The sequence below is a fragment of the Balaenoptera ricei genome, chromosome 6 (genome assembly GCF_028023285.1).
Source record: "Balaenoptera ricei isolate mBalRic1 chromosome 6, mBalRic1.hap2, whole genome shotgun sequence".
In the NCBI taxonomy this organism is placed as follows: Eukaryota; Metazoa; Chordata; class Mammalia; order Artiodactyla; family Balaenopteridae; genus Balaenoptera; species Balaenoptera ricei.
Window position 1 is genome coordinate 72,342,222 of NC_082644.1, and position 23,340 is coordinate 72,365,561.

The following is a 23,340-nucleotide window of genomic DNA, read 5'->3' on the forward strand; positions in this document are numbered from 1 at the left end:
CTCCTCCTCATTCCAAAGAGGATCTGAGGGGAGGCTCTACCCAAGAAACTTGGCGATGGCACCAAACCAGAAGCGCCACGTAACAGAGTCAGCAGGATTCATGGTAGAAAAGAAGTGGATAGGACCCAAGGTCATAGAGAATCAGTAGCACAGATGGACCAAAACCCAAAGCCTTCAGAGGCCTCTTGCACTGTTCTTCCCATTAGTCCTTGTTGCGTTGCTTCATCGGTGTTTAATGAAGAGGTTGTTTTCATGGGAAGATCAGTAAGGACTCATGGCTACTGCCACTCGCCTCTTGTATCTATAGATTGGCCTACTTAGTTGGGTAATTTGATAATTAGTCATTTCCCCCCTCATTTGGCCTTGCATGAGGAGCAAACTCATCTGTGGCAAATTAAAAATACTGACTTCATGGCCCTAGCTGAGGAATTAGAGGTTGAAAGGGTTGCATCTGACTAATTCGAATATGGCCCCCAAGTATAATATATCTAAAACCTTCGGTAACTGTAGAGTTTTTGTTCTTGTTTTTTTTTAACACCTTTATTGGAGTATAATTGCTTTACAATGGTGTGTTAGTTTCTGCTTTATAACAAAGTGAATCAGCTATACATATACATACATCCCCATATCTCCTCCCTCTTGCGTCTCCCTCCCACCCCCATTCCACCCCTCTAGGTGGGCACAAAGCACCGAGCTGATCTCCCTGTGCTATGCGGCTGCTTCCCACTAGCTATCTATTTTACGTTTGGTAGTGTATATATGTCCATGCCACTCTCTCACTTTGTCACAGCTTACCCTTCCCCCTCCCCGTGTCCTCAAGTCCATTCTTTAACTGTAGAGTTTTAAAAAGCTCCCCTACCACCTTGTAAACTCAGAAATGCCCTCCAGGTTGAGACTCACTGATGTCGAACAAGTTCTACAGGAAATAATTATGTAAATTAATACTGTCAGCTAACCTCCTGATTGCATTTACAAATTGAAAAATGCAATGCAATATTTAGTAGACAGTCTTCCAACATTTTGTCAAATAACCAGGAGGGAGAGTGTGGTATGGTAGAATGAGCAGTAGATTTGAAGTCAGACAGCTCTGGATCAAGTCTCAGCCCCACCACCTCTTGACTTGACCCCAGGTAAATTGTCCCAAGTCACACCCTCACTCCTACACTTAATGAAGAGGCTGCAGTAGACCCTGGCTACTTTGTAGTGATCTATTTAAGCTCTTTGCAAATCCCCAGAGTCATAAAAATGGAAATGTTTGTACCAGCTCCTAGCCTGCCTCCCAATCCACATTTTCCTTGGGAACCATGTATCTTGTGCATATCATTAGCTCATATCTGCTTTCCCACATTCATACTTTTATCTCATTTTTGTATCTCATTCTGTAGCCCATCACTGGCCTGTTTGTCCTCAAAGCCATTCCTCACTCTTCTCCTGTTCTACGTCACAGGGCAAGCATTCCTAGAGGATACATTTCTCGGGCTCCCTGTGTCAAATGGTTTTCAGTAGGCTGGCCCATGGGAGCCATAGACAGGGATTTCTGGGTAGATGGGCTGAGCGAGAATCTAGAGTGTATCCCCCTCTATCTGTCCTGGGTAGTATCCCCAACAGTGACTGTCTTCACCGTGCCTCCAAATGTACCCCCTCCTTCTGTAGTTCCAACCTCTTCCAGTTCACCCTCGCCATGATGTTCTGCAGATCCCTCCAACTTTTGAGGTCTGGTAACACCCCTTCCCTTGGTGTGCCTCTAAGCCCTTGGGGTGCCGATGTTAGTCTCTGCATTTCATCACCATCTTTTGCTTAGCTTTTTAACTCACCCATCACTTTTATAACTAATTCCATGTCTTAAATTCTCTTTCTTTAACATACCCAGAATAGGTTCTGTGTTCCCTCCTGGACCCTAACATCTCTCTTGAAGTGATAAAACATATTTATTGCCCCTACTGCTTAGAGTAGCTTAGAAGAACCCAAGCCCTTGAAGCATACTGAAAAAACTGATTCCCCAGACCCACCATGCAGAGGCAGTGATTTAGTCGTTTTGGTGCATGGCCTGAGAACCTGAATTTTCATAAAGCTCCCCAGTGGTTCTGATGCTCAACATTGGTAAAGAGCACAGCAAACCAGGCTGAGATGGAGGGGTTTGGGAGTTGCTATATTTATTCACCACTAAGGGCTTCACTTCTGCAAACCAGCCTCACAGCGAGAGCCTCAGCAAAATTAAAAATGACTGCATCCCATGGATGTTATAGGACAGTCAGTTACAAGTGTCAGAATCACACAAGCTAAATTGAAGAATGCCAAAGGATTCGTTGCAGGATTAAATGAAATCTTTTTTGTGACAGCATCTCACACATAGTTGTTGCTCAATAAATGATAGTCTTTCCTTCCCTCAAATTGAATGAAAGCATAGAAATGTAGCAGGCTCTTAAATAGTATAAATTATTTATTCCTTATGCTAACAGAATCCAGATACCAAATACCAGAAAGGATAGATAAGCCATCAACAAGTCAAAAAAAATTTCATTGCTTGGCATGTATTATTGTTAGCTGAGCTGGTGTTTCAACAGTCTAATCATATGACACTATAAATTGGCTCTGTTTAATGTCAGAAATAATTTAAGAAAATAAGTTCTAACTGGGAGTCTCGTGTCAGATTACATATTAACACATCTCCTAAGGAGACCTGAGTCTTATGATTCTGCCCTTACTTGGCCATTAGAATTTCTGCATTCCAGACTCTTGCCAGAGACTATAATTTTGAGTGCTCTCCTGTCCAGTTCTTATCAAAAGGTTGGTCACGAGAAATAATTTTCAGAGAGCACTGCCTGAAGGATATGAAGTCCGTTCATTCCTCAGCTAGATAGCCTACATATTATTCATGGTTTAAGTCATCAGATCTCCGTGTAACAGCTTCTTGTCAGTTTCCCTTTGCTGGGCAGGATTGATGAAAAAAGACACATCTGTCCTTATGGAATTTTTGAACTATGTGTTAAAAGAGAAAACTCTCATAGGTTTCTAGACAGAGAAAACCAATAAGTTACCAAGACAGAAGCATCAGACTAGCATGAAACTACTCATCTGCAAGCCAGGAAGCAAGGAGACAGCAGTGTCATATCAATAGGGAGATGAAAGAAAGGGCTGGGAGCCAAGAATCCAAGAGATCTAGTTATACATGGGGACAAAGGAAAGACATTTCTGGACGTGGAATGACACAGAGCAGACCATCCATGTGCCACTTCTGAGGAACTACTTGAGAAGTTGTTCCAACTGAATGAAAATTGAATCAGAACAAAGGTGTTCGGATAGGAGGAGATGAAGAGCCAAAGAAACAATGATGAGCAATGAACTTTGTAAAACTTATAGTCAAGTGTAAATAAATGTTAATAATATGACTGTGAACTATAAATTGTTCATTAAGAAGAGCTGTGTCAACTAAGAGAAGCTTTTTAGTGGTTCAAAATGGAGCAGTCGGTGAGAGAGTAAAAATATTCCATATATCTCCTCTTGGGGAGGAGGAAGAGAAGAGATGTCATGGGTTGGTCTCTCTAGAAGCAGGCACTGGGACAGTTTTGGGTGCAAGATGTTTTTAGGGTCAAAAAAACATATATTGAAGTCCTAACCCCCAGTACCTGTGAAACATGACTTCATTTGGAAATAGAGTCTTTGCAGATGTAATGAAGTTAAGATGAGGTCATTGGGTGGGTCCTAATCCAATAGGACTGGTGTCAGTATAAGAAGAGGAAAATGCCATGTGAAGGCAGACAACAGAGGCAGAGACTGGAGTGATGCAGCGGCATGCAAAGGAACGCTCAGGATCAACAGCCACCACCATGCAGCTAGGAAGAGGAAAGGAAGGATGCAGTCCAGAGCCTGGGGGGAGCAGGGCCCTGCTGACACCTTGATTTTGGACTCTCAGCCTCCATAACTGTGAGAGGATGAATTTCCATCGTTTTAAGCCACACAGTTTGGAGACTAATACAACCTGTGAAAGGAGGAGGGGGGAAGCACAGTCAGGCAAGCAGAGGAAGAAGTCAGACTTCCATGTAGGACCCACAAAGCCGGGGCCAACTCAGTAGGGAGCTGCCCCATCGTTCAGTCACAGGCTGTGTGCAGCCCCAGAGAGGCCAGGGCCTAGGTGAGGTGGTTCCCTGCAGAGGCAGACCCTGAAAGGCTGGCAGCCCGAGGTGTCTGCTGACCACACGCTTAGTGGTGAACAACCTTCCCTCCTTGAGGGGAGATCTGGGTGGCACAGGTCTGTGTCTAGCACAGTAGACCAAAGGAAAAATGCCTGGGTAGTGGGATGACATAAAGTCATTTTATTATTATTATTTTTTACTAGAAATATATAGACTCTTAATGGTTTAAAAATAGAAAGATAATTATGAGCAAAATATATGTGGAATAAAAAATTTCAATTAATGGGAAAAATAGAATTGTAAATTTTATTAACCCAGCAAGAAAGGAATGGATAAAAATAAATGCAGGAACCATAAATATAATTAATAGTAAACAAATATGATGGAAGTAAACCAAATATAATCTAATCACAATAGATGTGAATTTGTTAAGTCCCCTTTCAAATGACAAAGACTCTTAGATTGGTTAAAAAAAAAAAAATCCAGTTTTAAGCTATTTGTCAGGAACACAGCTGAAACCAAATGACAATAACTAAAAAAGCTGAAGATAAAAAAATGAACAAGAAGATGCCAAGCATGTGCAAATAAAAGGAAGGATATTAGCATCAACTAAGATGGAATCCAAGACCAAAATTATTAAATAAGAAAAAAAGATACTTTTGCAGATAAAGAGTACAATTCACAAGGACACTATTATACATATAGCCTTTGTACATGGCCAGCATAGTTATGGAAATTTTAAGGCAAAAAATAAAAAGTAGAAATACAGGAGAATATGATTAACCTATAACCATATCAGAGAATTTTACTGTATTTTTTCATAATTTGACAAAGTAGACAATGTTATAAGGTGGTAATAATATAGTGTTTTTCTACCCTATAAACAGGGCACAGGCACGTTTTTCTCTTGTGTCTACGGAACATTTACAGAAAATTATTTCTATGGCCATAGGAAAAAACTTGAATTCGGGTGGGAGGGGAAATTTTACTTATCCCATGTTTTGATCCCAGTGCAATAAGCAAGAATATGGCAATGAATGAAAAGATTAATAATTAAAATATAAATGCTTAACATTAAGAAACTCTCTTATAGATGATTCCTGGATCAAATTGAAAATCAAGTCCAAAATTACAAATTATTTGGAAATTAACTAAACAGAATACTTCACATCAAAATTTATGAGGAAATCATTAATATATTCAGGAATACTTTGTAACCTAAGTGATTTTAATACTATTTTTTTAAAAGAGTGAAAATAAACTAGTACATCTAAGAAATTCTTTAAAGCCCAAAGAAAGAAAATATTAAAAGCTAAAATTGGGGCTTCCCTGGTGGCGCAGTGGTTGGGAGTCTGCCTGCCAATGCAGGGGACACGGGTTCGAGCCCTGGTCTGGGAAGATCCCACATGCCGCGGAGCAACTTGGCCCGTGAGCCACAACTACTGAGCCTGCGCGTCTGGAGCCTGTGCTCCGCAACAAGAGAGGCCGCGATGGTGAGAGGCCCGCGCACCGCGATGAGGAGTGGCCCCCGCTCGCCGCAACTAGAGAAAGTCCTCGCACAGAAACGAAGACCCAACACAGCCATAAATAAATAAATAAATAAATAAATATTAAAAAAAAAAAAAGCTAAAATTAATGGAAATGGCCACAAAAACAAATAATAGAAAAGGGAAGTCTGACTAACAAAAATACACATTTATAACATATATATGCAACATATAATACATATACATTTTATGTCTATACACACACACACACACACATATATGCATACATGCACACACACACACCCCATCAGGAATAAGGAAAAAGACATTACCTGGATCCCAAAAGAATCGAAAGAATTCAGTAACAAAATATTGTGTTAACTTTATGACAATAAATTAAAAAATCTAAAGGAAATCGATGGCTTTCTAACAGAATATAAATTATGAAAATTTGATTCAAAGAAAGGTTATAAATTCCAAGAAATGAATAATCCCAAAAAACTAAGTGCATATAAAAAGCCATCCAATTTTATGAAAAGCATTCATTTTTTAATACCAAAACCTGATAAAGATGGGAGAAAAATCATTCAATTTCAATTATGGAAATATCCTTTTAAAAATGGTAGCAAATCAAACCCAAGTTAGGGTTTTTCTAGAAATATATAATTTTTCATTGTGAAGTTTCTCAATGTTATATTTGGCACAGTAGAATAAAGGAGAACAATTATATGATTATATTAACTGATGCTGAAAATGCATTTGATATAATTCAGTAGACATTCCTAATAAAAAGTAAAGTAGAATATAGCAGAAAGAAGCTACTATGCTACCAAACAAACAAAAACATTATAGAGGCTGGTGACTACTGTAGGATTATATTATAAATACCAAGCACTACTACTGTTACTCAACTGCTATTATTCAACTTTTTTTTAGAAGTTCAGTGAATGTAATAGGAAAAGAAATAGAAGTAAGATGTATAAATATTGCAGGTAATGTGATTGAGACTCTACCTAAAATCTTTTAAAATTCTGTAAGAGGATTTGATTAAATGACTGGGTGAAAGATAATAGATGAAACCCAATCATTTTCTTTCTGTGAGTTAATAACCAGTTAGAAATGCAAATAGAAAAATCCCTATTTAAAAGCATGACAAACTAAAGTATCTGGGAATGAATTTAGTAAGACATAAGACAAAAACCAAAAATATGGTTGTAGTAAAAGATATAAAATAACATTTGAAGAAATAGAGAACTATACCATGATTTGAATAAGAAAACTTAAAATTCCGAAGATACTAATGCTTCCCAAAGTAGTATGTAAATTTAATATAATTCTAGTCAGAATTCCAACTTGGCAGGGGGTTGGTGGGGTGGACGTGTTTTCAGGTTAAGCAATGTGATTTTCAAGTCCATATAAAAATATAAAGTTGGAAGGAAAATAGTGTGGGGAACTTGTAGCAGCAGCATGTTACTGCATTTAAGACAACATATTAGCTTAGAAATCAACAAGTAAGTCTTTGGAACAGAGAGCCTAGAATATATTGAGGTATATAGGAAAACTTAATATTTGCTAAAGGAGGCATGAAGGCATGTCCTTCCAGTAAGAAGAAGGTAGATTATAAAGTAAATGATGTTGGGGCAATTAGCTACCCATCTGGGAGAAGATGAGGTTAGATTCCATTTGAAGCAAAGATCTAATGTTAAAAATGAACTATAAAGGTACTTGAAGAAAATATAGGAGAATACATGTAGTGTAACATCAGGCTTGGGAGAACTCTCCCAAGTAAGACAGTAAATCCACAGTCCATCTAGGAAAAATTAGTAGATTTGACTATGTAAATATTTAAAATGTCAACCTGACAAGACACCATAAACAGAGCCAAAAGATGAACAATAGCTTGCAGCTCATATGACAGAGTTAATGTTTAATATACCAGGAGATCTTACAGATTGATTATAAAAGAAAAAAAGATAAACAGCACAGTATAAAAATAAGCAAAGGACATGAACTGAAAATGTAAATCATCAGTAAACCTATGAAGAGGATAGGCCCCGTTAGTGGTAAGAGACCGTGAAGTAAAATGACTGAGGTGTCATTCTCTGCCCATTAGATTGGCAAACATTTTAAAGATGGCGAACATCCAGTGCTGATTAGTATGTCACTAAGCAGGTACTCATTATGCACTGTGGGACTCATTGCTTCACCCTTTTTACAGAAAAGAATGTAACAAAGGTCCTTCAAATACTTAATGCACTTATCAAGTTTGGATCAATTTCCAGGATTCTTTCCCACAGAAATAAAAGTACTAGAACATTAAAGATGTTTATGTAAGTCTGTTTATTCCTTCTCTGGTTACAGTAGCCAAATCTGGAAACAGTCTGCATGTTCGTCCAGGAGGGAGTGATTGTTTAAATGATGGTGTATCCATTTTGTGGAATATGGTACAATTATTTTTTTTAAAGGTTACACCCTAGGATTCCATTTGTAACATTTTTTTTTTTTCGTTGCGCCGGGTCTTAGTTGCGGCAGGCGGGCGCCTCTTAGTTGTGGCTTGTGGGCTTCTTAGTTGCAGCTCGCTGACTCCTTAGTTGTGGCATGCGAACTCTTAGCTGCGGGATGCAAGTGGGATCTAGTTCCCTGATCAGGGATTGAACCCAGGCCCTCTGCATTGGGAGCGCGGAGTCTTAACCACTGTGCCACCAGGGAAGTCCTGATACAGTTATTTTTAAGTGAGAGAGATGTATAATATAGATTTGAAAAATATCTTTAAAATGCTGATAGAAGTGGCTGAAATAAGTGTGTGCGTGTGTGTGTGTGAGCATAGGGAAGATTTTGGAAGGTTAATCAACAAACTGTTACCATTGTTTATCTCATTGGGGAGAAACTGATGGGACCTTATTCATTTTTACTTTAAATTATATTTTTAAAATTGGTTACCATAAGCAAGTATCTCTTTTGTATAAAAACATAATTATAGGGCAAAAAGGTTTGTTGAACTGTCTTTGAAGTTGTGTTATTGAAACAACCTTCACGAAAATCACAGTTGATTTATCACAGGGATAATATTGCAAAATTATCCACACATCACGTGGGGTCTCTTTTATGAAGACCCACAGGAGAAATTTCCACTGCAGCCTCAATCCCCAGTGTGGTTCATTTGAGCAACTGACTTGTTTTTATCTTATGAACATCGGGCATTTATGTAACTGATTATTTCTTCCTCTGCTGTGACCACTAGGAATCTCAGAGTCAAACTGGAGACTGACCAGGGTATTCAACAACTATACAGGATTACATGGCTCACATTCTGTGCACAGCCCATACTGCTGGCACCATCTTGTTCCTCACCTTTATCTTCCCTTTATTTATACACACATTTCTTTATTTTAGTTTTAACTGATTGCATTGTGTGTATCCCTATAGCCACCTCCGATCTTTTCTGGGAGATGAAGTAGAGGTATGAATAAATAATGAATAGTGATTTCTATTTTAACAGGAACCTGGGAAGGAAAACAGTCTCAACAATGAATAGGCCACTCATCATGACCAATTACAGATGACTTGCCATTTCATTTACAAAGGTAAGGAAGTACAGTCTATATTTTTAATTAATTCCAACGGACTCATTATAAGCCCTTACTCTTTTATTTTATATTTACAAATACTCTAAATATGTATCTAGTTCATGGCCTTTAACTTTGACATTATCAAATTGAAAACAAACAGCAAGCAAATAGAAACAGGAAATTTTGTGGATGTTGGCATGCCAAAAGGGGCAGAACCCAGGAGATGTGGTCTCTGCTATTAACTACTGTGTGTGGTTAAATATTTGACTAGCATTAGTGTTTTCCTTATTTTTAAATGTAGCAGTGCTCACTGCAGAATACTTGGAGAATATAGCAAAATATTAACATGATAACTCAAAGCATTCACAATCCCATCATCTGTAGATAATTACCAGTACTTCTGTGAATTTCTTTCCTCCTTCCTTTATGCATATGTAGACATATATATGATTATAATGTTTTTAAAAGCAATGTTTTTAATCCATACTTACCTTGGCTTCCATAGTTATAAATGATGTACCTTAACGAGTGCAGAACATAGCAAGTCTAGGAAGAGACAGTAATTGTCACTGTGACCATTTTAATAGCCATTTGCAGTTGACCAGAGCATCCCCAAGCATCTCATTTGCCTCTCCTACATGGATGTCCTGGTGAATAAGTCCGTGTGACCTTTGTTAAACATCATCCTACAGAAACAAACAAACAAAAACCTTTGAATCCAGGTGCTATCTCATGGTCTGCTTTTAACATTATTATCTGTTTTGTGCTGCTTAAAGGGAATTGTTTTTTTTTAAATATATTAAGTTTACCTACTTCTCTTCTTTTCTACTGTCTAGTGAGGAATGATTTACAAAGTAATAAAAAAAGACTCATCATCTGTCCTTCATTCATGCCAATTTGTCAACCCCTCATTAAGACTGTATTTTCAAGCCCTTTCAGCATTGCTCTTGAAGTTTTTTGGTTTTAAAAGCTGCAAAGGCTTAGAAGTGAAATTACTGAAATGGCATTCTTTAGGGAAGTCTTCATTCTGTGGGCTCTATCAAACAGTTGAAGATTAAGGAAAATCCTACTCTTACTTATTAGTAGTAGTACATACTAAATTGCACAAACATACCCTAATACAGAAATAGGGATCAAATATCAGATAACTCCTTATATATTCTTATAGTGATTATGTAATTTGAGCTTTCAAGGGGAATGATACAGGGTTGGGTTTGGTTTTTACCCTGAACCTGATATTGTAAAACCTTTCAGATATTCCAATTCCACTAATATATTATTCAAAACTCATATTATGAAGTAACTAGAAAAATCAATTATTCTTTAAATAAATTAAGCAGATACAGTGCGGGAAGCAGTAGTGTATGAAACATCTGTCCTTGAAAACTTCATATTCAAATACGGACAGATTGAATGGAGACAAATGAAACTGAAAGTTTATCTAAGACAATGCTTGGATTGGTGGGCAGTCATAGGTCTGGTGAGGTTGGCTTACCATGGTCCATTCTTTCATTTTCTTGGGTGGTTTTTAGTCACATCCAGCTCATGGCAGTGATTTATTTCCCCGTACAGAGACATGGCTGGCAGATCCTTAGGTTTAGTGCACACTATGTCTATTAAAAGCCCAAGATTTAAAATGTGCTTCAAAGGCTTATGAGAAAGTCAGAAGTTTTCTCCTCCATGGTGTATAGAATGCTCTTCATTGCAATTTAAGATAAGACCCTTAAATATCATGGCACCCTAAGTTATGTAGTTATCCTTGTTTACCACATAGGTAACTGGTTTTATGAAATCAGATGAATTAGAAAATGTAAAAACCTTAGTTTTTAAAAGATGAGAGGAGCACATGTTTAAACATCTGATACCTCCCAATGAAAAATAAAATTTTACCTAAAAGCATTGGAAGAAATCACAAAAATAGTCAATAGTTTTAAGTATGAAAAATATAAAACTTCTCCATGTCATAATTATAAAACAAATTAAAAGACAGCAGCATGGATGGTACTAATAATGTGCTTGTGAACAGATTAATAACCTTAATACATAAAAATCAATAAAGAAACCACTAATATTACTAGCCTTAATAGGTAAAAACTCAATACCTAAGACCCCAATAGATCAGTGGACAAAATAATAGAAAAGTTGAAAGAAGAAATACAAAGAGCCAGAAAAAGATATGCAAACAATGTTAACCTTCGCTAATAATTTTCAAGGATGCAAATTAAAATCAGGAGGTGCTTCCTTTCACCTGTCAAATTAGCAAAGATAGTTAAAATGATAATAGTCATTGCTAAGCGTGTAATGAAACCAGCTCCCACTCATTGCTGATAGTGTGAATGGGTGTATTCTTCTTGGAAAGAAATTTAGCAATATGTGGTAAGAGCTTTCGATTTTTTAGTGACCTAGTAATTCTAGGAAACTAGTCCAAGAAAACATTGAAGGTGGACAAAGGTAGACGCACACAATCATTACTGTTGCATTATTTGTAGAAACAAAACCCCTGATCCACCTCAACTGTCCTTCAATGTTGGCATTGTTAACTAAAGTATTAACGCACAATTGTGTTCACCCAGTGGTGTCTCTTGCAACTAGAAAAAATTATTCTTACAATGAGATTTTTATAATCAAATGGGAAAATGCTTATTACATAAGTGTTCAGCGAAAAATGCTGTGTTAAGATAGTATCATAATATTTTTAGTATGAAAGTGCATGGAACAAAAGGTGGAAACAAACATACCAAAATGTGAATAGTGGAGTTGCCCAAGGGCAGTAGAACTGGGTAATGTTTTTGTTCTGATTCATGTTTTTGGTATTTTCCAGATATTTTTACAGGAAGCATATATACCCAGAAGAATAGGGGAAAGAAATTAATTTTTTAAGGCTTTGTAGAAAGAAACTTATACACATATGATCTGGGCTTGGACTTCCATGGCCTCTTTCTTAGAGTATACGGAGTAAAATATGCTGCCAAAATGATTTATATGTAAAGCTTTATTTTGGAAAGACTGGGGAACACAGAATTTTTTTTTAGTATTCTGAGAAATCTCTTCCTTTCTTGGAGACAACAGCATAACAACAAAAATGTAATTAACCAAAACAGGTAACAACGTTATTAGCATATTGTATTTCAGAGTAGAATATCTAAATTCAAATAGGTACATTTTTCTCTTGTAGATGTCGTCTGCTGCTGAGAATGGAGATGCAGCACCTGGGAAACAAAATGAAGAAAAAACCTATAAAAAGGTGAGTGAGTGTGTTATCTTCTTTTTCCAGCTCAAAAAGAGGAACACTTTTATTGCTTAGAATGCTAATATTGCCATAAGCCTTTTCTTCCTCCAAAGCATTTGTATGTAAGTTACCGCCTTAGTTTCCTATTTCTGTAACAAATTACCACAAAGTTAGTGGCTTAAACAACATAAATGTATTCTCTTACAGTTCTGTAGGTCACAAGTCTGGCATGGGTCTCACTAGTTCAAGATCCAGGTGTCTACGGGGCTGCATTCTTTTCTGGAGGCTCCAGAGAAGAGTTCATTTCCTTGTCTGTTCCAGCTTCTTGAGGCTGCCTGCATTGTCTATATCATGATTTCTTTCCAACTTCAAAGCCAGCAAAGGCCAGTTGAGTCTTTATCGGGCCCTATCACTCTGACACTTTAAAGGATGTTTGTGATTACATTGAGCCCTCCTGGATAATCCAGAATAATCCCTTTATTTTAAAGTCATCTGATTAGCAACCTTAATTTCTTCTCCACCCTTACTCCTCATTGTCACATAATGTAGCATATTCACAGATTCCAAGGATTTGAACATAGACATCTTCGGGGGGCCATTTTTCTGCCCACCACAGTTACCGTGATATAGAACATTGACAGAAGGTAGTTACTTGAAAACCCTTTTTATTCCTAAGAAGAAGGCCCTTATGTGTGTGCAGTGTTCTTTGTTCACTATGTGAATCTTTTAATTGACTTGCTACTTGCCACCATAATTTTAAACATTTTCTACCTTTAAAGGAGATTTTTAGCATGGAATTTCATCTCAGTAGTTAACTATTGTCCCTTTTACAAATACTTTAAAATTAACTTTCTTTCCCAGCCCTGAAGCCCTGACCATGGGGTATGCTCCTTTTTTTTTTTTTTTTTTTTACCGTTTTTTTTTTTTTTACCGTTTTTATTTATTTATTTATTTATTTTTGGCTGTGTTTGTTGGGTCTTTGTTTCTGTGCGAGGACTTTCTCTAGTTGCGGCGAGCAGGGGCCACTCTTCATCGCAGTGCGCGGGCCTCTCACTATCGTGGCCTCTCTTGTTGCGGAGCACAAGCTCCAGACGCGCAGGCTCAGTAATTGTGGCTCACGGGCCTAGTTGCTCCGCGGCATGTGGGATCTTCCCAGACCGGGGCTCGAACCCGTGTCCCCTGCATTAGCAGGCAGATTCTCAACCACTGCGCCACCAGGGAAGCCCCATGCTCCTTTTTAATGAGGAGTTTGATGACCAATTGGATTTTACCTGTGACTGAAGCCAATCCAGGTTAAGAACACTCTGATCTTGGGTGCTAGACGTGAGAAGGATATCAAAGGAGTTTATAAGGAACTTACGGTTGAGTGGGAGAGCCAAGACATGAAAACAGTTTCAGAACACAGTTGTCTATAACAAAGGTTCAAAAGAGGAGAAATCAATATGGGTTAGAGTTAATGAGCGGGTTTAGGCTTTCTGTGTCAAGATTCATTGGGCAGCTGCCGGCAACACTCAGCGTCATGAGTGCTGTGGTGTCCACGTGTTTTTAGGGAACACTCAGAGTTCATGGAACACTGTTATGCTCTCTGAGTTTCAATTATTTGCATGTGATTATTTAGGCTGCCTGCTTTTTGTTCTTCCAGTTGACCATTTCTCTAATCCATTATCAGTTCCTGACAAGCCCAGGAAGAGTAGCTAAAATCAGTTGGGAAGGTTAATGTCTTCAGCTAATGGCTGAGATAAGAATTCTGCTTTTAGCTGCTTAGAGCAAACATGATGCCCATGAAGACAGGCGCTAAGGGCCGCCTGGCTTCGTTACAGAGCGTAGTATTTCTGTTCTCAGTTCATTTATTGGGTGTCTTCCACAAGAATTGTAAATGCAGGGGCCTTAAGAGGCCAGGCAGATAACAAGGGAGTAAAACAAGCAGGGGGAAGGTGGTAAACAGGAGAATACACTCCTTTTATAAAGGGGACAGGTGACCTTAAACGCTAGCTAATAGAGCTTTGCATGAGTCCTCGCCCAGGGTTGCCAGATAACTGATTTTTCAAGAAACCAAAAATGTAGATTCTGGTGTAAAATCTCCTAATTGTTAAAGATTGGCAACCGATTCAAAAGTGTTCAGAAATACACTCCGGAAGAAAGACTGTACATAGTGGAAGATAACAAAGACTCTGGCCCCTTCCCCAAATGATTCTCCTTTTAAAAACTTTCATGGTCTAGCAGAATGTTGCGGTTGGTTTTTGGACAGAAGTCCACCATGTCCCCAGGTGCTGGCCTCCTGAATAAAGCAACCTTTCTGCTCTTACCAAAAAAAAAAAAAAAATACACTCTGGAAAAAGCAACAAACTGTATCAATCATATCTGGTCCTCACATGGTGGCCAGTTTGCAATCTCTGCACTGTTTGGGTAGAGAAGTGAGATAGGAGAGGAAGATGCAAAAGATATGCGTGTAAGGCCTGGTCTCTGCTTCCTACATCCATATAATTTATTTAAGAGAAAAAAATAGATAGGAGGCCCATGTGAAAAAAATTAAATAACAACTCAAAGTGGTATGAAGTGCCAAGACAAGTGGCATTTCCCTTAATCCTCTAGCAAGTCCTGACAAGCCCCAAGTTCCTTACAGTCTTCTGGGGGAAAAGTCCTTTTCTTGGACTTGTTTGTTACCAGAACATTTTGCTGGGATAAAAAGTTCTTACATGCCTCATTGCTTTTTGTCATGGCAGAAAATGCCACTCATTCGATGACTGTGCATTGACTAACCCAGTCATTTGTCTCAATGACGGGGAATCTGATGGGCACAGGCACAGAATCAGGGATGAACGTGATTTGTTGGAGGGACACTAGAGTCTGACCTAGACAAAGCTACATGTCGTGGTTTGGGGAAAGCAGAGGCAATTTCAGAAGTATGGGCTGGCTCTAAGTGACAGCTAGCTTTGAGTGCTGGTTGGAGGAGTTTGGATTTCATGTTCTGAGCCAGCACTGTCCATTAGAACTCTTGGCAATGATGGAAATGTTCTATAATCTGTACTAATACAGTAGCTACAAGCTGTGTGTGGCTATTGGGCACTTGAAATGTGACCCATGTGTCTGAGGAAGGAATTTTTAATTTTAATTTTCGTTAAATAAGCACTTGTGGCTAACACCTACCATGTTGGACAGTGCAGCTCTAGGCAGTGAGGTACCATGACACTGGTTCGGAGATCAGTGACATGATGAAATGACAGTGTCAACCACAATGAAGGGTGACCTGAAAGTTTCCAATCAGAGTAACTACTAGAAATTTTCTGCCATTGATGGAACTAGAGAAGTTTGAAGAAGAGATGTTTTTTTTAACAAGGTGATAAGGAAGGAAGGAAGCAGGACATCAGTTCACTTTAAGAATGGTTTAAACTCGAGTTAAAATACCAGTGCCAGAGGTCTGAGTTTTTTCTCTTTTGTATGTGAGGAAATTGCCCACCCTTCCAAAGCAAACATGTCAGTGTAGTTCAATGGCTTATCCCAGGTCCCCTAGCAATTCTTTGTCAGGAAGATGATGAAAAGCTCCAGCCATATGATGTCGTAATTGGTGACTTGTCCGTCGGAATCGATCAGTGTTTCCCAGTCGGCTGGCCGTGGACAGGCGTGGGAAGTTTTTAGTGCTGCCATTTGCTTTCCACCCTCTGTCACCTCTCCATCCCAAAGGTGTCATTCCAGGCTTGTCATCCCCCCTCCTCTACTCCTCCTTCCATCCTGGGCCTACCCACAACAGGCCCCCACTAGGAGATTCTGGTTTTGATGACTACCACAGGCTACTTTAGGTCTGGAGGGCCCACCTTTGGCACCAACACCCTGACTTCAGGTGTGGCCTGAATCTTGTTAAGCAATTTCCGCCAGGATGGGCACACGTGATGAGAGCACTCAGAGTGACCTAGTAGGAAACTGACCACTCTGGATACAAACAGGGTGCTTGACCCAAATTCCCCAGGTGTTTTTCATTCTGTTTTGTTTTTTAAGACCTAGGTTGTCATGTAAATCCACTGTCTCAGCCAGTGTCCCTCTCAGTGGAGGCAGGCAGGGAAGGGACCAGGTAGGAGGACAATGCCTGCCTCTTACCACATGGCAAGGGAAGATGTCCCTTATGACTTTTTAAACATGAGTGAAGTCATGACTCAGCGATACTTTGAACTAAGAGGAAGCATTTGTTTAAATACAAGCTCTTTTATAAAACATCTCTGACAGATACGCAGGCAGCTATCAACATTGACTGCCTCTGGGGAAAAATGGGTGGTGGGAATCTTGAGTCAAGGGAAGCTTTTCTGTATATACATTTGATGGCTATTTAATTTTGAACCACATGAATGTTTTGCCTATTCAAAAATTGAATAAATAACATTTTGAGATGGGAAGAAGGGGTGGGGTGGAGGGATTAGCATGTGTCCCAAGCCCTGACTGCTCTTGCTTCCCTTCAGACTCTAGAAAGCCACGACTTCCAGAAATAAGACCCTTGCTTTCCGCCTTGTGGAGCTACACTCTGTAGCTTAACAGAGACAGCTTTGTCTTTGCATTACGCAGCCCTTGTCATCAATAGCAACTACATTGGTCTATAGGAAGAGTGATCCTTTGGCATTCCAAGTGTTATTCCTAATTCACCTTAATCCAAAACACCCTAACCCAGTGGTTCTCAACCAGTGCCCAGGGAACATTTGTCAATGTCTGGATACATTTTGGTTGTCAAAACTGGGGACGTGGTGCCGTTGGCATCTAGGAAGTAGAGGCCAGCAGTGCTGCATCCTACAATGCCTAGGGCAGAGCCCACAACAAAGAATTATCAGAATGGTAGCAGCGACAAGGTTTTTCAGCCAAACTCAACTACGCTTTTAAGTGGAGGGTAGATGTGAGTCCAGCTCTTTTATTTTATTTTATTTTATTTATTTATTTATTTTATTCTTGGCTGCGTTGGGTCTTCGTTGCTGAACGCGGGCTTTTCTCTGGTTGCGGCGAGCAGGGGCTACTCTTCGTTGTGGTGCGCGGGCTTCTCATTGTGGTGGCTTCTCTTGCTGCAGAGCACGGGCTCTAGGCACGCGGGCTTCAGTAGTTGTGGCACACAGGCTTAGTTGCTCCGCGGCATGTGGGATCTTCCCGGACCAGGGCTCGAACCTGTGTCTCCTGCATTGGCAGGCAGATTCTTAACCACTGCGCCACCAGGGAAGCCCCAGCTCTTTTAGATACTAGTTGTATCATCGTAGGCATTTTCCTTAATTGATCTGAATCTTAATTTTTCTCATTGATGAAATGTAATTAATACCTGCTCACAGCTCTGTGAAGATCAAACAATTTAACAGATGTGAACACATCCTGGGAAAAGTGGAATGCCAAGGAGTGAAGTGACTGTTGTATTAGCAAAAGCAGAATCCCTCAGCCTCTGATTTCCAATCAGATTTTAGTTCTGTTAGAACTGAGCACGGCAGCCAGTGTGACTTCCTCCACCAGCACTGGGCTTACGGGGAGAAGTGTTGTCACTTAGCATCCTGAAGCTGGCTCTGGTCTGGCCTGGGCATCAGAGAGTAGACGGAGCTGGAAGAAGACAGTCTTTCCTTTCCAGCAGCAGTGGCTTCGGAAGTAAGAGAGAAAGATGTGCTTCTAATGGTGGGCTGCCTTTGTGCTTTGAAAATTAGGCAGCAAGGAGATGAGCTGCACCATTTAGAGAGGAGGAGTTTTTAAATAAGCTCATCCAGTTTAGAAGCATGTATAATCATTTACCATTGCCATCCACCCCTTTGTACAGATCTTCCCTCCAAATCCCTCAGCTTCCATAGAAGATCACCTGTGCTTGTCTTCTTCCTTGAAAAGTCCTAAAGCAAATGACTTCAAATCTGCCTTGATGACTTTTTTTTTTTTTTAATATATTTATTTTTATTTTTGGCTGTGTTGGGTTTTCATTGTTGCACGAGGGCTTTCTCTAGTTGCAGCCAGTGGGGGCTACTCTTTGTTGCAGTGCGCGGGCTTCTCATTGCGGTGGCTTCTCTTGTTGCGGCACGTGGGCTTAGCTGCTGTGGCTCACGGGCTCTAGAGCACAGGCTCAGTAGTTGTGGTGCACGGGCTTAGTTGCTCCGTGGCATGTGGGATCTTCCTGGACCAGGGCTCGAACGCGTGTCCCCTGCATTGGCAGGCGGATTCTTAACCACTGCACCACCAGGGAAGCCCCTGCCTTGATGACTTTTAAGAAAGAAGTGGCAGGTAATTAAGCAAAAACTATCAGCAGCTTCTAAATAGGAAGAGAAGCCACCCCCCCCCCCAGCCCACCTCCGCCCCCAGGGTGGTTCCCTGAGCTGTTCATTTCTCAGTGACCTCTTTTAGCATTCACTTCGGAGGGAGCATCTGTATGTTAAGCCACCCAGGTTTGCCACGCTTCTGCATCCTGGTTAACCATGGAAAGTCCCCCAAACACTGACTCCAGGGAATAATATGCTACACCCTAAACCTGCTGCACAGTTTCCTTTGGGGGCAATAAGAACCACTGCATTGTTGCATTTGGTGTTCATGACGGGCTGGGAAGCTGGGGTTTCCAGTGTTTCTGTAGCGTCTGAGCTGTAGCACCTGCTCTCAGGGCACAAGGGTGCTTTTGTTTTCAAGTTAAAAGGGTTAATATCCGCGGGTGATCTGCACGCCTCCCTGCACAGCTTGGCCAGCGGGTTCTGATCTGGTCAGCAGGCTCCTGTCCCAATGCTCAGGGCTTGACCATTTTTATCACTACCACCCCTCTTCCCTCGCCTGGATACTTAACAAGGATTTTTAAAGGTGGCTCTTAAAATGTTGCGTAAGATCACAGATATTTAAAATTCTGGAATTCTTCATTCTGGATTCCAAAAAAGATGACAGGCAATGTATGTTAGATTCTAGGCTTATATCTATTTAATAGACACTAATAGGACATATGCCATGTGTTTATTCAGAACTTTTGATGTTTTATGAAGTTAGAATCATTGGTTGCTGGAAGCATCTTATTTTTCAGACTCCAGTGGGTTTATTCTAGCCAGAAATCTATTAATTCAGCAAATTAAAGTATAATTATTACCAGTTGGAAGCGTTTTCAAAACTATGCTAGTAATAAGAACTAACATTTATTAAGTGCTTAGCATGTTCTAGGCACCATTCTAAGCACTTAGAATTATTAACTCATTTACTCTTATAAGTACCCTATGAAGTAGTACTATTAGTCCCATTTTTCAGATGAGAAAACTGAGGTACAGAGAGGTTAAGTTAACCTGCTCCGGGGCACACAACCAGTAAGTGGCAGAATAAAGCTGGGATTTTTCACCCTGATTGTCTCTCTCTAGGGTCTGTCAGACCCTAACCAGTACACTCTCCTCTGAACACTGTGGTGCCTATGACGTTAAAATGGAAAATTCTCAATTATCCAGTAGAATAATGGGGGCCAGTGGCACAGATAAACCCAGCCATCTTTGGAAAGGGAAAAATGAATGGAAATCAACAATTTTAGAGCATGATTTCCCTAATTTAGCGGTTCAGAAGCCAACTTGTCTCCTCCAAATTGTCTCACCTCTGAATATAGAATCTGAACTATAGCCTCAAGAATACTTTTTTCTAGAAAGTGCATAGTAATTTTGAGATGAAAAACAAATCGATCCCTTGGGCACTGAGCAGAACACTGGAAATAAAATGACGAATAAAGTCATAACTTGAAAAATTATTCTTGACCACAGAACTCAAAATTGTCAGGAAGGGATGAGATCTACTTGGAGGGGGTGACATATTCTGAAGTGTCAAATTAGGAGAACGTGTTTTAAAAGCTAACTATTCGGTAGACTGTCACAGGGTGGGTAATAACTCACTAATAATCTACTCAGTAGCTAAAAAGACCTGATAAAGGAAGCATTGGGTCAAAGGGCGACCCAAGTTAGAAGTTATTTTCCCCTATGGGAATCAAGTTCCCCCAGATGGCACACCTGTCTTTTCCGGTGAGTTCAGTTCACTGCGTCTGAGACTTTTGTTATGAAAGGAAGATGAGATGGCTCACCCTCTGCATGGAAGCCATCACCCCTGAGACACATAGCACTAGGGAGAGAAAAGGGGTTGGTGTGGCCTCTGGGGACTGTAATATTAAGGTCCTTTGTCCTCCTGAATTTATTTTGCTCAGTTGCTGAGACATACATACATGTAGACACCCAGAGATATAAATTGGGTCCAATTATAAGGAATATAAGGAATTATAAGGAATTGGGTTCAATCATAGGGTCTAACTGTACTTGTTTCCCAGTGGAGAGAAGATGGAACTACTGTTACTTTTATGCAAGTGCTTTCTCTTCCTCCAAGATGTGCTGCCATCTGCTTTGCATTATGGGTCAGGGTGCATTTGGTTACTGAGCACAGAGCTGAAATATAGGCTTTCTAGGTGACATTCTCGTTCTCCTGAGCTAATTTTTCATATTGTGGCTTTGTCAATTTTAAGGGTGTGGTCAGTGGTCAGTGCCCGGGCTATAAGACATACGTCTGATTGTACGTCCATGCGTTCACTCATTTATTTAGTTGGTGAATCTTTGTTTAGCTTGGCACTGAGCTAGACCTTGGAGGTAGGACAGAGGCCAAGACAGACATAATCCTGGCCCTGCTTTCATTGTTGTGGTAGAGACAGACCTGAAAAAGTAAGCATAATAAAATTATTACTACCTTTAAAAGTGTTACGGAGAAAATAAACACAGGCAGGACTGCTACCTTTTAGATGAGGTATTCAAGGCAGCCTAAGGAGGTGACACAGGTCTGGAATCACAAGCTTGAGAAGGAGCCAGCTGACAGAAGAGTGGAATTGAGAGCGTTCTTGATAGAACAGCATCCGCTGAGCCTTGGAGGCAGGACGGAGCGGGTGGATTCAAGGACCTGAAGGAGAGCCCAGGGTGATGGAGCGTCCCAAGCATGGAAGAGAGAGGCAGCCTGAGCTGAGAGCAGTGGCTTTCATCTGGGGCTGGTTTTGTCCCCCAGGGTCATTAGACAATGGTGTCACAACTGTGGGCAGGGGTTGCTCCTGGTGTCCAGCAGCTAGAGCCCAGGGATGCCGCTACACGTCCTACAATGCACAGGACAACCCCACAAAACAATTGTCTGGCCCAAACGTCAGTAGTGCTAATTGGACAAACCCTGTGTTAGAGAAATAGGCGGTGGCCTAAGCTGAGGTTGTAGGCTAGGAAGAGGAAGAAGGAAAGGAAACAAGTTCAAGGTATATTTCAGAGTTAGGATGGACCGGGCTGGCTCATGGTTGCATGTGGGGGTGTGGTGACAGGAATGACTGATGAGCCCAGCATTCTAACTTGAGCACTTGGGTGGATTTTGTGGCCATTTATCAAGATGGAAAGGAATCGTGTGGGGAAAGGTTTGTGAGGGAAAATCAAGGTCTCCAATTTGGACACGTCAGTTTGGGGGTGTCAGTGAGCCATCGAAGGGGAGAATCAAGTAGGCAGTTGGAAGTGTGGATTTGGGACACCGGGGAGAAGTCCAGGGTTCTGCTTCAGTTTGTCAAGCTGTTAATTCACAGGAATTGGTGAGACAGATGGAAAAGAGAGGCCCCCAGACTAAGGAACACCCACATTTTGATATTACCTCCTAATACCCTCTCCTCCAGAGTGCCAGATTCTTGAAATAAAGAAAGCTGGCCAAGTCATTCCCTGATGATCTTCCATAAAGTTTGTAACATAAAGTTACAAAAGTTTGGAGAGAAACAGGATCCATGATTTTTTTCAGGTTTGCTATTTCAGAGGGAGGGAGAGGGAATAATAACTTAGCAGTTTTAAAAGCAGCTACATCCCTCACAAAATCGTGGAGGAGTGCAGACTTTAAAGCTGCACTCAGGACCCAAAAACAGGCAGTGATGGGAGTGCCGGCCCTTGGGTCTTCCTGCCTCTTTCCTCACCAGCCACGGATGAGAGGGGGTGTGGCCGGGCAGTCAGCCTGGCTCTGCCGTTTATGAACTCAGCCTCGTGCAAGACAATGAATGTCTGGGCCCAGGAGTACCACAGTGTGGTTTGAGCATTAGATCTGAGGATGTATGAGAAGGCACTTGGAAGATGGTAGTTGGCCGTACAAATGTTAAATCTCTACTCTTGTTGCTGGATCCCCACTCAAGCACAATGGAACTTAAGCCACTTGAGAGCAAGGACCTGGCAGACCAGGTAGAACTCAGCTCTTCGTGAAGCAACAGATATTAGTGCCCCCTCCTCCGTACTGGGACCCTGCTCAAATTTGGAATTCCAGGTAGCTTGGGACTCTGTCCTCTCTTGATGGTAGTTCCTACTATTGACAGGTTGTTTTCGAAAAGCAGTGGGATTCAGTGGCAAAAGGAAATCTAACTTTTGTCCATTAAAGAAACCTGGGAAAAAAAAAAAAAAACAACTGTATCCAGAAAGGGGAAATGATTTCTTTGCTTTCCAGCATATTAAATAAAAATTTGAGGTCTTCTGTTGTAGCTTTGCCATCACCCAGGGTCTGAAATAGTCTGAGGTAACTGTATAGTGTTTCAAGAGCCCTTTCTCCTCATCTGTCTCTGCCTTTAAGTGTTCTAGCTGCTCGTCCTGGGCCAGTGGAATTCTCCTGAGGAAATGAGAAGTCATTCTTTCCAAGGACACAGAGTGCAGTAGAATGGGGTGAAGGTGTGTCATGGAAGGCAGCAGGAGGGGAGAAGCGGGGATGGGCAGGGAAGTCCAGCTTTGTGTTACATGCATTTTCAAGAAAATCATGGAAAAACTAAGCAGCACCATCAGCACAGTCCTCCCCCAAGATCATTTCCTTATTTTTAACTTAATTATTTGAAACCTGAAAACAAATCTATTCCACCATTCCCTCCCCTCCTCTGTTCTATGGAACGTTTGATTTGGATATAACTGTAATATAAATTAGGGATATCTTAAAATTGTAAATACAAAAGAGGTTTTGAA

At 40.6% G+C, this 23,340-nt stretch overlaps 1 protein-coding gene across 2 annotated transcripts in view; it reads left to right on the forward strand.

The window, feature by feature from the left end:
- The window catches only part of PIP5K1B (phosphatidylinositol-4-phosphate 5-kinase type 1 beta), a 324,042-nt gene that overhangs the window by 100,251 nt on the left and 200,451 nt on the right, over positions 1–23,340 (forward strand). For both annotated transcript variants that reach the window (XM_059924862.1, XM_059924863.1), the window contains exons 2-3: positions 9,120–9,204; positions 12,365–12,433. In XM_059924862.1, the coding sequence (XP_059780845.1) occupies positions 12,365–12,433 (69 nt within the window). In that variant the 5' untranslated portion in view covers positions 9,120–9,204. The remainder of the gene's footprint in view (positions 1–9,119; positions 9,205–12,364; positions 12,434–23,340) is intronic.